Source organism: Oryctolagus cuniculus, chromosome 21 (assembly GCF_964237555.1).
Source record: "Oryctolagus cuniculus chromosome 21, mOryCun1.1, whole genome shotgun sequence".
In the NCBI taxonomy this organism is placed as follows: domain Eukaryota; kingdom Metazoa; phylum Chordata; class Mammalia; order Lagomorpha; family Leporidae; genus Oryctolagus; species Oryctolagus cuniculus.
In genome coordinates, this window is record NC_091452.1 from 5,817,194 (window position 1) to 5,833,660 (window position 16,467).

Here is a 16,467-nt window from a genome sequence, read left to right on the forward strand (position 1 = left end):
GTGCCCCACCTCAGTTCCTGGGTTCCAGCTCCAGCTTCCTGCTGATGCAGACACGGGGAGTCACTGATGACAGTTCAAATGACGGGGTTCCTGCCACCCTCGGGGACCTGGATTGTGTTCTGGGGCTGCTGGCTTTGGCCTGGCCCAGCCCGAGCTGTTGCAGGCTTTAGGGCAGCGAATTGGCATAGGAGCTCTGCCTGGCGCTCCACAACGACAGAAACGCCAATCAGAAAGGCATGGTTTATTCAACAGGAGGCGTGAAATTCAAAACGCCCTCCCCAGAATAGGACCCGATTCCTCCGCTTTTCTGATACTTGCCTGGGGGTGATTCTTAAAACAGCAAAAGCCCAGCACACTCGCCCGCTATGAGGAGCTGCAGGCAGGGCTCCAAGGGCAGTACGCGTAGGCGCAGGGGCCCAGGGCGGTCACGTAGGCGCAGGGCTCCAAGGGCAGTACGCGTAGGCGCAGGGGCCCAGGGCGGTCGGGCGCCTGACCGTGCTAAGGAGCTGCATAAAGCAGACTGCAGTGTGAAATCCAGGGACAGACAGCGACCAAGGCCAGCGCTGACGCCTGTGTTCACTCCCTGTCAAACTTCCTTCTGTGACACCCGCCTCCAGGGCTGCTGGGATTTCAGTAAAACCCAGACAAGCGTGCAGTCCCCCCGTGTCTGACTGAGGCAGGCCCTCAGCCCTGCTCGCCAGCCGGCCCTGGTCTTATGCTCACCAGGGACTGGGCATCAGCAGGCGTCTTCCACGTCAGAGCCCCCGACGTCCGCCGCCGCGCTCGGCCTTTTCCCGCTTGTCAACACCCCCTTCTCGAATTCCTCCTCGGTGATCTTGCCCTTCTTTAACTTCTTCAAGAGCCGTGTGTCATTAAGGAGCTCCTCCATGTCCTCCTCTTCGATATCGGAGCCCTAAATGCAGGAGAAGCCACAAACCCCTGAATTTCTCCAGCCATACCCACGTGAAACCAGCAGTTTGTCACCATCACACCATACAATCTGTTCGGAATGCTAAGCTATGGAAACTTAAACAAGGGATAAAGTGGCCAACTGTACCTCTTGCCTTTTCCTTTTTTCACTCATTTTTTTCTTCTTCTCCCTTTTGGCCTTCTGCTTGGACCAAGCTTTATTTTTTATGAATTTTCTTCTCCCTTCATTGTCGCTTTTCTCTGTCCTTTGTTGTTCCAGTCGTTTCTGCCTCTGCTTCTCTCTCGTTTTATCTTTAAATGGGATCGTGTCCGTGTCAACGTCCACAGGCACGAAGTCTGGGAAGTGCTTCCCTCTCAGTTCCGGCATCTTGGGCATCCTCAGCAGGGCAAAGCCGCGAGCAAGGCTGGCAAAATCGAGATCTGATTGAACAAAGAGCAGCATTAGCCCACCCACGCAGGGCAGGTTCCCGACAGTACCGCTCCTAACCACAGGACCTAGTGGAGTCACTCTCTGAACACAAGGACAGCTGCACGTGTACAGGGTGGAAGGAAGACTCGGCAGCTGGGCACTGGTGGACGGCGTCTGCTCAAAGCCCAGGAAGTCGCCCTTTGAAACGCCTGGAGGCAGTGACCCTGACAGGCGCCTAACAGCGCTGCGAGAGCGCGGCTTGACCCCAAGACTGTCACACAGCTCCGACGACGCGGCACGGCCAGGCCCAGCTCACCCTTTAACCTGAAGATGAGGTTGCACTCGTGTTTCGCGTAGGCCTGGATGTAGGACACAAAGGCTCTCATGCCCTTTTCAAACACAGCTCTGTCGGCCAGGGCCATGGACCTGAGCTTGGGCAGCAGGTCCGCTGGGTTCCTCTGGAGTTTCATCTCCTGCAGGGGACACTGCACAGAGACCACGGGCTCAGCTTCCCACGCCAGCATCACCTCAGCCAGCCCGGGGGCTCCCCACTCACAGGCCTAAAGCCGATCCCACCCAAGTATATCACTTGGTTCAAAAACTGTTCTTAAAGATTATTGAAACAGAGTCCATGTGATAATTCTGACGTGGTAGCAAAGGATGGTAACCCTAGGTCGGCAGTCCTAAGTTGGGACCCTGGCCCGGGCCCCAAGAAGGCCGGCACCTCCACAGACATGAAGCCAGCCGGGGTCCCTGGCAGGACCAGCCCAGCCCGCATGAGTCTGCAGCCTCTCCCTGACATCCTAAACAGACAGCTGGGTTGGGCATTTGATGCAGCTTGGACACCCTTATCCCCGACTGCAGGCCAGGGTTGGCATCCGAGCTCTGCCTCACTCCAGCGTCCCGGTGCCCCCTGGGAAGTGGCATGCGACCGCCCAAGTGGTCTGGTCCGCATCACTTGGGCTGAACCCCCAACTCCTGGTTTCAGCCTGGCGTGAAGAGAACCAGCAGAAGGGAGGTCCATGTCTACCTTTCAGATAAATAAAATGAATGAAAACTTACTTTTTGGTTAATTGCTAGGAAATTGACATAGGCCTCTTCCATGGGCAGGAGGAACACCAGAGCGCTGCCGCCGTGGCCGATGCGTGCGGTGCGACCACAGCGATGCACGAACGCACTGCGGGAGGGGCAGGAGCGCGGGGTGACGGTGAGCGCGGGGTGGCAGCAGTGTGGGGCGACAGCATGCAGCTCCAACCCCACAGCTCAGGGCTGACACGGCTGCTGACCAGGGTGGGAGATGGAGGGCTGCCACTAGGGGGCCTTGCACACACTCCCAGAGACACCTCACCTCTGCTCCAACTACTTTCCTGTCTTTCTTGGGCCATACAGGCAGGACATGGTCCCAGTGAGAAATCTGGGAACAATGTAAAATACAAAGAATAAACAAAGTCTAATCTCTGAAGTAGCCACTTCCCGTGTTTGGGAGCATGTGTTGTGGATTTTGTTTCTGTGGGGAAAATATATTTTCATGGGCGGAAATTTTTTCATTTAAACATTTCTGTAACTGCTGCAATGTGTCACTAATGACATGCCACAGGCTGTGTCTCTGTGAGGCGAGAGACGGTTCTGTAGGGGCCAGTGCTGTGATGTCACAGGTTAAACCTCCACCTGCAGGGCTGGCATCCCGTATGGGCGCAAGTTCAAGTCCCGGCTGCTTCACTCCCAATCCAGCTCCCTCCTAATGTGCCTGGGAAAGCAGCAAAGGATGGCCCAAGTCCTTGGGCCCCTGCACCTGCGTGGGAACCCTGGAAGAAGCTCCTGGCTTTGGCATGGCCCAGCCCTGGCTTTTATGGCCATCTGGGGAGTGAACCAGCAGATGGCCAATTTGTCTCTGGCTCTCCTCTCTCTCCAACTCTGCCTTTCAAGTAAATAAAAGATAATAAAAATAAATAAACACTGTTCTGGTGAACCTCGGAGTACATTTCTCACACTCAGGATTCTTGTTCCATGAGGCTCAATTCCAGGACAGAGGGCAGCATCCCACCACACTGTACCTCGCACTGCTGGGCGGGTCGTACTGCAAAACCCAGTTCACTTCGGGAATGTCTATTCCGCGGGCCATCACGTCCGTGCACACCAGGATCCCACTGGAAGAGAACACGGCAGGCACACGGCACGGTGAGCGAGCAGGCCGCGTCTCGCTCACCAGTCTGCACCGACCTCACCCACACCCACACGCGGCTCTGGAGCTGTTCACAAGCGGATGCTCATGGATGATAATTTGATGTTTTTTTCCCCTAAGAATCCCCAATCCTTTACAAATTCCCAATGAAAACTGTGAGGAGGGGCAGAGAAAGGGTTTCTAAATGTGTATTTCCATGTGAAAAACTAAATGGGTGGTCTCATTCTTTGCCTCAGAAAACAAGGACAGGGGCAGCACGGAAGGTGCCCCTCTGCCCTGTGCTGCCCAGGGAGGAGACGGCAGAAAAGTATGTCCACACACGGAGACCAGTGAGACTCGGGACCGCGGGTTCCCGGCTGCTCCCCCTGCCCCTCTGTCCTCCCCAGGGCCAGGCGTGTGAGCAAAACACCCGGTTTCAGTCTCTGTGGACCCCAGATTCTGGTGGGGCTGAGGCCAGAGAAGGGCGGAGCGGCTGTGGAGATGTGGAAACCGGGAACGCGGAGAAGGTCCAGGTGAGAAAACAACGCGTGCAGGGGCAGGGGCAGGGGCAGCGGCCGGGGCAGAGGGGCTGGGAGCGAGCGGGGCGGCGGCCGGGGCAGAGGGGCTGGGAGCGAGCGGGGCGGCGGCCGGGGCAGAGGGGCTGGGAGCGAGCGGGGCGGCGCGCGGAAGCCGACCCTCCCCCCGTGCGGCCGGCGCACCTCGGCAGGCTGCGGAACTCCATGAAGATCTTATTGCGCTTGTGCTTCATCTTGCCGTGAATGCACAGGATCTGCACGCCCCTCACCAGGGCCTCCAGGGCCTTCCCGTAGTACTCGACGCAGGCGCAGGTGCTGCGAGAGGGGACACAGGCTGAGCGGCGCGGGCCACGCTGGTCGTCCTAAGCTGGGGCAGGCGGCCGTGAGCACAGACGCGGACGGCCGACTGAGTCCTGATCCTCTCTGGGAGAACAGGGAGGGAACGGCTCCAAGTAACAGCCGCGGCTCAGCTCCAGATCCGAGACCCTCTCCGCCAACGAAAGGCCAATCTATTGGCAGAATCCATTAAACAGGTGTTAAAGCCACAAGGCTGTACTCCCACTGCCAAAAGCTGGTCCAGCGAGGGAATCTCCCCGGCACGAGGGCCCGAGATCTCAGAGCACCCCAGCTGCCTGGGGCTCAGCACACGGCCCACAGATGGCCAACCACAGCCTCTCGCCCAGATCGTCTTAATTTATATTCTTTCATCTCCTTGAAAGACAGAGAGATGTATCTCCCCTGTGCTGGCTCACTCCCCAAATGTCTGCAAATGTCAGGGCTGGCCAGGCCAAAGCCAGGAGCCCAGAGCTCCACCTGAGTCTCCGATGTGAGTGGCAGGGCCTCAACACTTCAGCCGTCATCTGCTGCCTGTCGGGATGCAGCGGCAGGAAGCCGGATCAGAAACAAGCAGCCAGCACTCAAACCAGCACTCCAGTGTGGGCTACGGGTGTCCCAAATGGCAGCCTAACCCACTGTGCCACAACACCACCCCAAGAGATGTCAGCCTTCCGACTGCCATTCAAGGACAAAAGGGGCTGAGAGGGGTCATCCCCCGGGACTGCGCCCTTCCACTGAGCCCGCGAAGCTCTCGAGGGCTCACTGCCCCCGTCTTCCGGGGCTGTTGGCCAGCTGCCCTCTACTGAAGCGTGCCCTGCTCCCGTCTCCACGGGAGGCTGCCCGAGACAGCCTTCAGCTTGGCCACCACTGCCCCTCCCGGCCTTTCCACCTGCACCAGCATGTGACAGAGGGTGACACAGGGGAGCGAAGACCAAGGAGGTCCCAGGAACATTAGCCCTGACCGTGCAGAGGCCTTAAGCCAGCGTCGGACATGGCTACTTCTGGACTGCTTTCTGCAGGAGAAAGGCGACCCCTCCCATTGGAGCCAGGAAGCTGGGCTCTCAGTTACATGCAGCCGAAGGCCCCCCCACAGCCCTGTCCTGACGGATCCCAAACCCGAGGGCCAGTGCACCTGCACTTTAGCTGGGGGAGAGGGGCCTGAACCCCCACCCCCCTGCCCAGGGCCTAGAGTGTCACCTGAAGAAGACGAGATGTTTTTCCTGCTTATGATTGCGAAGAAAATGCACCAGCTGATTAAATTTCTCATCCGCCTTACACACCTGCAGAGAAGGAAAACCAGTGAGAGAAAACACTGGCAACGGTGACTCCTCAGATATTTTCAGCCTCAGCCATGAATCTCAGGGATCTGAGTCCTCTGTGAACGGACAGACTGGGCTCAGGAGCGTCAGGGCACCCAGCATGGAGCCCACAGGGCGCTGCCACGATGCTCATCTCAGTCACACAGTGACGTAACTACGCAATGATGTCATCCACTGCCCCAGCACACACGCAGGCACCAGGCCGGAGGGGTGAACACACTGCCCTGGCACACACACAGGCACCAGGCCACAGGGGTGAGCACACTGCCCCGGCACACACGCAGGCACCAGGCCACAGGGGTGAGCACACTGCCCCAGCACACACACAGGCACCAGGCCACAGGGGTGAGCACACTGCCCCGGCACACACGCAGGCACCAGGCCACAGGGGTGAGCACACTGCCCCGGCACACACGCAGGCACCAGGCCGGAGGGGTGAGCACACTGCCCCAGCACACACACAGGCACCAGGCCACAGGGGTGAGCACACTGCCCCGGCACACACACAGGCACCAGGCCGGAGGGGTGAGCCCACTGCCCCGGCACACACACAGGCACCAGGCCGGAGGGGTGAGCACACTGCCCCGGCACACGCGCAGGCACCAGGCCGGAGGGGTGAGCACACTGCCCCGGCACACGCGCAGGCACCAGGCCGGAGGGGTGAACACACTGCCCCGGCACACGCCAGGCACCAGGCCGGAGGGGTGAGCACACTGCCCCGGCACACGCGCAGGCACCAGGCTGCAGGGGTGAGCACACTGCCCCGGCACACGCGCAGGCACCAGGCCGCAGGGGTGAGCACACTGCCCCGGCACACGCGCAGGCACCAGGCCGCAGGGGTGAGCACAGCTACATGGAGAGTCCTGCAGGGCTCTCCAGTCTCTCCTGCACAGGTACAGGGGGTCTCGGGGGGTCTCGGGGCGTCTCAGGGATGGTCTCCACAGTCTCTCTCAATGCACCAGGTGCTCCATTCCAGCCCCAATTCGAGTCACCTGAGTGCATCCCCCTGATTTTTGCCACCACTCCCAGTCTCAAATTCCTTTCCATGAACTCATGTGTCTACACGTTCACGTGGGTGAATGCAAACGGGCAGAGCAGGACTGCGACCACACAACAGTGTGCAGCAGCAGCATCGGCACCGCCTGGGAACTACGAACCGCCCCAAACACCTTCCGTGGGTGTGCACCGATGCTCTCCAGTGGGGCCTGCAAGTTCACCCCGTTCATTAAGGGCCAAAGGCAGGCTGTGCCCCCCAGGCAGGCTGTGCCCCCCCAGGCAGGCAGGCTGTGTCCCCCAGGCAGGCTGTGCCCCCCCAGGCAGGCAGGCTGTGTCCCCCAGGCAGGCTGTGTCCCGCCCCAGGCAGGCTGTGCCCCCCCAGGCAGGCAGGCTGTGTCCCCCAGGCAGGCTGTGCCCCCCCAGGCAGGCAGGCTGTGTCCCCCAGGCAGGCTGTGTCCCCCAGGCAGGCTGTGCCCCCCAGGCAGGCTGTGTCCCGCCCCAGGCAGGCTGTGCCCCCCCAGGCAGGCTGTGTCCCCCCCAGGCAGGCTGTGCCCCCCCAGGCAGGCTGTGTCCCCCCCAGACAGGCTGTGCCCCCCCCAGGCAGGCTGTGCCCCCCAGGCAGGCTTGCCCTGGCCCCCACCCCCAGCTCCTGCTCCGAAGAGGCTGAAGAACACTCAGCAACACGCAGGCATGTGCACGAGGGGCGGCTTCTGAGGCACAAACTCGAAGGCTCACTCTATCTTCAATCTGCCTGGCCGTGCCAGGGACGGGACAGCAGCCGCGCCCACGCCCGCGTCCACGGCAGCCAGGGGAGACTGGGCTCCCCTCTCCACGAGCAGCAGCCATGCTCAGGGCTTGCGGAGCCCCCCTCTGGCCCTAAAGAAAAGCCCCGTGCCCGGAATGTTCTGCTGGGCCCTGTGAGCAGTGCCCCTGGCCTGGGACGCTCTGAACTCCTAGATGGTGCTGCCTCCCCACTGCCCCGCCCTCAGATGCCCCATGGCCCATCCATCGAAGGGGGAAAGGGATGAGGTGGCCCGGTCACTGAACAGCCTACCCCCCGAGGCCCGCCCAATGCTTGGGACAAACTCCCGAACACCGCAGCGAGGTCCTCCAGACACGGTCAAACACGCAGGACACGGGCCGGCGCCACGGCTCACTAGGCTAATCCTCCGCCTAGCGGCGCCAGCACAACAGGTTCTAGTCCCGGTCGGGGCACCGGATTCTGTCCCGGTTGCCCCTCTTCCTGTCCAGCTCTCTGCTGTGGCCTGGGAGTGCAGTGGAGGATGGCCCAAGTGCTTGCGCCCTGCACCCGCATGGGAGACCAGGAGAAGCACCTGGCTCCTGCCTTCGGATCAGCGCAGTGCGCCGGCCCCAGCACACTGGCCTCGGCGGCCATTCTGGGGGTGAACCAACGGCAAAGGAAGACCTTTCTGTCTGTCTCTCTCTCACTGTCCACTCTACCTGTCAAAAAAAAAAAAAAAAAAAAAAAAAAAACCACGCAGGACACGAGGGCGCAGGTGGAACGCCCCCGCCTGACAGTCTCCTTCAGACTCGGCTTCTGACTCCGCTCTCCTTCACATCTAGCCGCCCTGCTGACACAGGCTCTTGTGTGGCCCAGACCACCGTGTGCAACTGTGCCTGCACCCACCCAGGCATGGACGGGCAGTGGACAATGTGCTTAAAACACATAAACAGGGGCCAGCACTGTGGCACAGTAAGGCCGCCACCGTCAGCAACCCACGTGGGCACTGGTTCAAGTCCAGGCTGCTTCACTCCCAATCCAGCTCCCTGCTAATGCACCCAGGAAAGCAGCAGCAGATGGCCCAAGTGCTTGGGTCCCTGCATCCATGTGGGAGGCTCGGAAGAAACTCCTGGCTCCTGGCTTCAGCCTGGCCCAGCCCTGGCTGTTACAGCCATTTGGGAAGGGAATCAGCAGATGGAAAATCTCTCTCTCTACCTCTGCCTCGCCCTCCTTGCAGTCTTTCAAATAAATCAATCTTTAAAACACACACACACACACACACACACACACAGAAGCAGGGCCAGGTGTTTGCAAACCTGCATCCCACATCAGAATGCCCAAGTTCAATGCCCAGCTCCAGTCCTGACTCCAGCTTCCTGCTAAGACAACCCTGCGAGGCAGCAGGTTGCATTCCTGATACCCATGTGGAAGACACGGAATGTGTTCCCAGCTCCCTGCTTTGGCCTCAGCCCAGACCCAGCCACTGTAGGCATCAGGGGAGTGAACCACCAGCTGGGGGCACCCTCTGTCTCTCCAATTCATAAATAAATACCTTTCTTTAAAAAACACACTATGCTGGGACTGGCGCTGTGGTGTAGTGGGTAAAGCCACTGTCTGCAGTGCCAGCATCCCATACGGGCACCAATTCAAGTCCTGGCTGCTCCACTTCCGATCCAGCTCTCTGCTATGGCCTGGGAAAGCAGTGGAAGAGGGCCCAAGTCCCTGGGCCCCTGCACCCGCCTGGGAGACCTGGAAGAAGCTCCTGGCTCCTGGTCTCAGATGGGTGCAGCTCTGGCCATTGCAGCCACTTGGGGAGTGAACCAGCAGATGGAGGATCTCTCTCTCTCTCTGTGCCTCTCCTTCTCTCTCTGTGTAACTCTTGCAAATAAATAAATAAAAATAAATCTTTAAAATAAAAACACAAACCCTATGCCCAGTGGACTTAGTCACTCAGGCCACAAGGAGGGCCACCCAGACCATCTGTCCTCATTCTGTCCCCAAATGCATGTGAAAGGTGCCACAAGGTCTCTGATTTGCTATCCTGGGAAACAGCAGGCAAATCCCGGGACAGCGACCACAGCCCTGAGCGGCGGGCCGGCGGAGCTGCACATGCTCACCATGTAGGAGTTCTCCAGGCGGGACGGCGTCTTCTGCGTGCTGCTGGCCGCCACGCCCTTCTCCTTCACCGAGATGCGGACGGGGTTGCGCAGGCCGGCCCTCACCAGGTTCTCCACCTCCTGCGTCTGCGTGGCGGAAAAGAGACCCGTCCTCCTCTGCTTCGGCAGGAACTCCAGGATGGTGTTTATGCTGCAAAAGGGCTCACTCAGCCTCGCTCGCCAGCACGTCAACACACAGGGCCGCTGTGCCACACGGGGCTTAACAAGACTGCGGGGAGCCGCCCAGTACCTACAGCGCGTGTGACTTAAGAAGGATTATGGTCATTCGTGCTTCTTTACACTTTCAATTATCCAACGTAAGAACATAGTTACGGCTGTGTAATGATCATAAAAGACTCTGAAATTAAACCTTCTGAAGGCCAGCGCCGCGGCTCACTAGGCTAATCCTCCGCCTTGTGGCGCCGGCACACCGGGTTCTAGTCCCGGTCGGGGCGCCGGATTCTGTCCCGGTTGCCCCTCTTCCAGGCCAGCTCTCTGCTGTGGCCCGGGAGTGCAGTGGAGGATGGCCCAGGTGCTTGGGCCCTGCACCCCATGGGAGACCAGGAGAAGCACCTGGCTCCTGGCTTTGGATCGGCGCAGTGCGCTGGCCGCGGCGGCCATTGGAAGGTGAACCAACGGCAAAGGAAGACCTTTCTCTCTGTCTCTCTCTCTCACTGTCCACTCTGCCTGTCAAAAATAAAATAAATAAATAAATAAAAATAAATAAACCTTTTGAGATGAAAAATCACTGTACTGTAGGCTTAAATGAACGAATGAGATGGTATATGAATTACATCCCAATGAAGCTGTTCACTAAAAAAACACCAAAAAATAAAAATAAAGAGACTTAAAGACCACGAGGGAAGATCAGAAACGAATCAAACTGGGCGGCAGAGTTCCGAAGGTCGAGCTCGCGGACGATTTCCAGCACACACGGGTGATAAACGCGCGACCCCGAGGCCACAGGAATCCATCCACCCTCCTTCCTACGGCACCTGCGCCCGCCCCAAAGCCCCCGGAGGCGCACCTGGCCTCAAAGCCCATGTCCAGAAGTCGGTCGGCCTCGTCCAGCACCAGGACGTCCAGGGCTTTCACACAGCTGGCCAGGTCCAGGCCCTCAGCCTTCCTCCGGAACATGTCCTCCAGGCGGCCCGGCGTTGCCACGACGATGTTCCCGCTAGGGGAAGAGGGTCGCCCTTAGCACCTCTGCATCATGGGAGTTCCGTGAGTACCGGGTTTCAGGAAGGGCCACTTTCCCCAAGTCCCCTAAGGCCCAGGAACAGAAGGAGGCCACGAGCGGGAAAGCAGGCGCTGTGGCGCAGGCGCCAAGCCTCCATGTGGGATACATCCAGGATCCCTTCGCAGAGTGCGGGCTCAGGTCCCAGCTGCTCTGCTTCCGATCCGGCTTACACGCCTGGGAAGGCAGCACAAGACTGCCCAAGTGCTTGGGCCCAACCACCCTTGTCGGAAACCAGGATGGGGCTCCTGGCTCCTGGCTTCAGCCTGGCCCGGCCCTGGCTGCTGTGGGCAGTTAGAGAGTGAGCCAGCAGATAAAAGATCTGGCTCTCCCTCTCTCTCTGTTACTCTGCCTTGCATATAAATAAATCTTTTTAAAAAGGAAAGAAAAGTACAAATGTGGAATTTTATCTTCCATGTTAAAAATTCAAAACCTGGCAATCCTGGGCTGGTCCTTTGAGCTGGACGTGAGTGAGGGGCACCTCCTGGCCAGCTCCCCACAGCCCCAAGCCCACATCATCTCCACCGTTCTCCCGAGCCGCGTTCGTCAGGGCCTCACGGGAGCAGTCAGCGAGCCGGCCTGGAGAACACACCTCTTCTGCGGAAGAGGCTGCTGGACAGGCGCTCAGTCAGGCCCACAACACACACCGCTTCCCCTTGGGTTCAGTGCCATGGGCAAGCAAAGAACGGACAGACGGAAGTGAGCTTACCCTTGCTTCTTAAACCTCTCGACATCTTCTCCAGGATTCCGGCCTCCGATCCAAAGAATCTGGCTGAACAGTAAGCGGGTCTCTGAGCACGTGCGCACAGCAGCAGCCACGCTCCCGGGGAGGGCGAGCGTGCATGCGAGCGTGCGAGCGTGCGTGAGTGCGTGTGTGCGTGCGTGCGCGGGGTTTACCTGAGCTGCGGGAAGTGCCTGGTGAAATGCGAGAGCACCTCGTCGATCTGAATGGCCAGCTCGCGCGTAGGGGTGATGACGATGGCGCCCACCTGCCCACGCGAGGGGAGGGTCTGTCAGTGCACAGGGCTCTCGGCAACGTCACACAGGCCCCCGCCCTCCACCCCACAGAGGGAAGTTCCAGAGAGGACAGCACTTCCTGTACTTTCTCAGCAGCGGGGTCACAGCACGGGTCAGCCCTTACATCAGGGCACGGGTGCTCCCCGAGAACACCGTGTGGGCCAGATGTGAGCCACGCACCGCAGCCCGGCTCCACCAACCCATGAACACGTAGCCTTCGAGACTCCACACTTAACACGCTCACACGTCTCCGGCGCGTCCACATCCAGCTCACTCCCGGCAGCACTCTAACCGTGCCTGAACGAGGCTGCCTGACAGGTGTCCTGTGCACAGCACACGCTGTCACAAGCTAGAGGGCATGCTGGCACCACACTGGGGGCCCACAGCAACATCACCAATTCGGCTCGAAACCCTGAAAGCCCGGCCCTGCACACACCACGGGGCGTCCAAGCGCCCGAGGCGAGCCAGCTCTGCGGGCGGCGTGACTGCGTGACTGATCCGCACGGCAGCCCGCACACTCGGCCAGTCCCGAGCCGCAGCTGGGCGCTGCCGCTCCGGGTTCTAGACCCGCCCCTCGCTCGGCCCGCGGCTCCCTCACCTGACGCTCACCTCGCTCTTCTTTAGCTTCTCTTCCCTTCGCAGGAGAATTTCCAGGATGGGGATGACAAAAGCGAGGGTTTTGCCGCTGCCCGTGACCTGCGGAGGGAGGCGGAGCTGTGGTTTGTCTCGCGCTCAGCTGAGGACGCCACGCGAGCAGGCCGCCTCCGTGCCGGGTACTCACCGCTTCCGCAGCCACGTCTTTGTTCCTCATGAACAGAGGGATGGTGGCGGACTAGAGAGAGAACAAAGCGCTGGTTAAAGGACCCCCGGGCTGCGTGGGAGGCCCAGCCCCTTACACCTGGGCAGTAAGGACACCCCGGGCTGCGTGGGAGGCCCAGCCCCTTACACCTGGGCAGTAGGACACCCCGGGCTGCGTGGGAGGCCCAGCCCCTTACACCTGGGCAGTAACTGGACACCCCAGGCTGCGTGGGAGGCCCAGCCCCTTACACCTGGGCAGTAGGACACCCCGGGCTGCGTGGGAGGCCCAGCCCCTTCACCCTGGGCAGTAGGACACCCCGGGCTGCGTGGGGAGGCCCAGCCCCTTACACCTGGGCAGTAAGGACACCCCGGGCTGCGTGGGGAGGCCCAGCCCCTTACACCTGGGCAGTAGGACACCCCGGGCTGCGTGGGAGGCCCAGCCCCTTACACCTGGGCAGTAGGACACCCCGGGCTGCGTGGGAGGCCCAGCCCCTTACACCCTGGGCAGTAACTGGACACCCCGGGCTGCGTGGGAGGCCCAGCCCCTTACACCTGGGCAGTAAGGACACCCCGGGCTGCGTGGGAGGCCCAGCCCCTTACACCTGGGCAGTAAGGACACCCCGGGCTGCGTGGGAGGCCCAGCCCCTTACACCTGGGCAGTAAGGACACCCCGGGCTGCGTGGGGAGGCCCAGCCCCTTACACCCTGGACAGTAAGGGTCGCGGTGGAGGGGCTGGCACTGCGGCGCAGCAGGTTAACCTGGCATTTCGTATGGGCGCTAGCTTGAGTCCCGGCTGCTCCACGTCGGATCCAGCTCCCTGCTAACGCACCGGAGGACGGCCCAAGGGCTTGGGCCCCTGCACCCATGTGGGAGACCCAGAGAAAGCTCCTGGCTCCGGGCTTTGACCTAGCCCAGTCCTGGCCACTACGGCCATTTGGGGAGTGAACCAGCAGACAGATGATCTCTCTCCTCTCTCTGTCTCTGTCTAACTCTTTCAAATAAATATAAATCTTAAAAAAAAAAAAAAAAAAAAAAGGCTACAGTGGACCCCACCACAAGGGGACTCAGAGGAAGCAGACAGGGCGGAGGGGACACAGCAGGCATGCCAGCAGTGTGAGCACGCAGAGTGTGCCAAGAGTCCTGGGTTCCAGCCCCGCCCCCTACTTTTCCTCCTCAGATCAGGAAGGGGTTGCAGACCCCGTGGTTCAAGGTCTCGTCCAGCTCTGAAACCAGGTGCAACGACTCAAATAAACCCTTTCATGTTAACTAACGTGGAGGGCTCCACACGGTACGAGCAGCCGGGGGCTCTGGTTTCAACAACCAAAGTAGCTAAACCAGAAGCAGATCCAGGCCTTGGCCTCCAGGCTGCTCCCACTAGGACCCCACGTCGGGTCCCCAGAGCCTGCACAAATGCAGCACAGCACTGTCACAGGTTCCCACGGCCTCCACACAAGTGGGTCTCAGCCTCGACATCTCTGCCCTCCCCGCTCCCCGGCTCCTCCCCAAGGAAAACCTGGCAACATCTGGAGACACTTTTGGTTGTCCAAGCCCAGGGAGCAGGGACCTGCCGCGGGCTTCGGGCAGGCGGATTCGAGGAATGCCGCGAACACCAGAGTGCTCGGCACAGCCCCGCAACAAAGAATTTTCCAGACAAGACACCATCAAGGCCGAAACCGAGGCCCCTGCTCTGGATCAGTGCTGTCCAACAGGAATATAATGTGAACCACACACACGGCTTTAAGTTCTCTAGGAGTCACGAGAAGAGTAAGAAGAAACGGTGAAAGAAGTTTCAATAGTATACCTTATTTATGGCCAGCACCATGGCTCACTAGGCTAATCTTCCGCCTGCGGCACCGGCACCCGGGGTTCTAGTCCCGGTTGGGGCGCCGGATTCTGTCCCGGTTGCCCCTCTTCCAGGCCAGCTCTCTGCTGTGGCCAGGGAGTGCAGTGGAGGATGGCCCAAGTGCTTGGGCCCTGCACCCCATGGGAGACCAGGAAAAGCACCTGGCTCCTGGCTTCAGAACAGCACAGTGCGCTGGCCATTGGAGGGTGAACCAACAGCAAAAGGAAGACCTTTCTCTCTGTCTCTCTCTCTCACTATCCACTCTGCCTATCAAAAAAAAAAAAAAAATAGTATACCTTATTTAACCCAATATGTCCAAAATATCATCACTTTAGCTTTTAGTCAGTATTCAATAATTAACAAGATATTTTCCATTGATGTTTCATAGCAAGTGTTCAAAATTCAGTGTCCTGACAGACAGAGCACCTCTCAGTTTGGACTAAGCGTATGTCAAGTGGCCAACGGCTCTGTGTGTGGGAACAGCTCCAGGGTGAGCTCTGCAGGCAGACACTGGGTCCACCCAAGGCACGGAGACACACGGAGACACTGGGTCCACACGAGGCACAGAGACACACAGAGACACTGGGTCCACAGACACACGGAGACACTGGGTCCACCCGAGGCACGGAGACACACGGAGACACTGGGTCCACCCAAGACACGGAGACACATGGAGACACTGGGCCCACCCGAGGCACGGACACTGGGTCCACCCGAGGCACGGCACTCCCACCACCTGCTCCCACCCCGCCTTTCTTGTGGAATCTGCCCGACACCTCAACTCCGATCTGATACCCGGAATCCCTCTCAGCCTTCCGCATCAGCGCGTGGTTAACACCGTCCACCCAGCTACTAAAAACAAAACCTCGGGTCATCCAGATTCCTCTTTCATAAACCCCCACACCCGGTCCCTCCGCAAACCTAACGCTACCCTAACCTGACTTCTGGATCGCACTCTGCCACCCATCTCCAAGCCACCGCCATCTCACCGCCAGCGGCCTGCTGCCTCGCTCACCGGAAAGCCCGTCCTCTGCACACCACACCCCTTCTGCTCTTCCACGGCATCCCTGCGCTGAGAATCAAGTCCATGTCCCCACAGACCCTGCACGATCCGGCCTTTGGCGTGCACGTCTTACACCACGCACGAGCCCGGAGCTCATGCGAGCCAGCCCAGGGCATCCGCATCTCCCCGGCTCACCCGCAGGCAGCTGTCAGGCCTCAGCTAAATGACAACTCCTGGGGCGGCCCAAGCACCGCACCTGACCCATCCCACGCCTGCACACACTTCCAGGACACCCGCCAGCGGCCGAAGTGGCTTACTCCCGACTTCGTTCCCTAACGGACCTCACCTGCACCGGCGTCATGTACGGGAACCCCAGCTCCTGCAGCGCGCCCAGCACGCGCGGGTGCAGCTGCACCGGCAGCGACTCCCAGGAGCCCTCCGTCACGTGCTCCATGGCGCCAGGCCCCGCCGCCGCCGCCGCCGCCGCCGTAACATCTGCGGACCCAGCCAGCGAGCACTTCCGCTTCCGGCGGCGCAGCGGCCGGGCGGAAACCGTGCTTCGGCAACAGGGTTCCGGAGGCCGCGGCGGAGGGGTTTAGGCGGGCACGCGCACCGCACTGCGCAGCCGCCTCGGCTCCCGGCGCCGTTTCGTGAGGTGAGCGGGAGTTTCGGCGGGAGGAATGCCGGCCAGGCGCCCGTCAGAGGCAGGTGGTAGCACGGCCCCGCGGCCGCGTCCCGGCTCGCGGACACGCAAAGCGGTGCCGGGACGCGACCCAGGGCCGGGCGGGCGCGTCCTCGCGCCGCCACCCCGCGCCGCCCGCCATCGGTGCGGGCCCTGAGGGACAGGGCGGGCGTCTGCCGTGCGGGACCCAGCCTCGCTGGCCCAGGCCCGGCTGCCGTGGCGTGTGGGAGCGCGCCCGGCGGACTGGAGGCGCTTCTCGCTCTGGCTTCGGGAACTTGCCCGCGCGGGAGGCGCGTCCCGCC

At 60.5% G+C, this 16,467-nt stretch overlaps 1 protein-coding gene across 1 annotated transcript; it reads right to left on the bottom strand.

Moving 5' to 3' along the window:
• Positions 1-226: 226 nt before the first annotated feature.
• On the bottom strand, positions 227-16,018 carry DDX55 (DEAD-box helicase 55). The gene is made up of 14 exons (XM_002723340.5): positions 15,830-16,018; positions 12,621-12,671; positions 12,449-12,535; positions 11,720-11,811; positions 11,532-11,594; positions 10,613-10,762; positions 9,547-9,736; positions 5,570-5,652; positions 4,220-4,351; positions 3,394-3,486; positions 2,402-2,516; positions 1,656-1,824; positions 1,058-1,350; positions 227-913 (listed from the first exon to the last, which is right to left on the bottom strand). The coding sequence occupies exons 1-14, from the start codon at positions 15,935-15,937 to the stop codon at positions 737-739; spliced, it is 1,803 nt and encodes a 600-aa protein (XP_002723386.1). The 5' UTR covers positions 15,938-16,018; the 3' UTR covers positions 227-736.
• Positions 16,019-16,467: the final 449 nt, after the last annotated feature.

Bases quoted from the DNA above. Each gene is read 5' to 3' on its own strand.
- DDX55 (XM_002723340.5), bottom strand. From the start codon at position 15,937: ATGGAGCACGTGACGGAGGGCTCCTGGGAGTCGCTGCCGGTGCAGCTG. The intron at 9,737-10,612 runs GTGCGCCTCCGG...GCCCTTTTGCAG, and splicing joins GACATGGGCTTTGAGGCCAG to CATAAACACCATCCTGGAGT. The intron at 1,351-1,655 runs GTGAGCTGGGCC...TTGTTCAATCAG, and splicing joins CCTCATCTTCAGGTTAAAGG to ATCTCGATTTTGCCAGCCTT.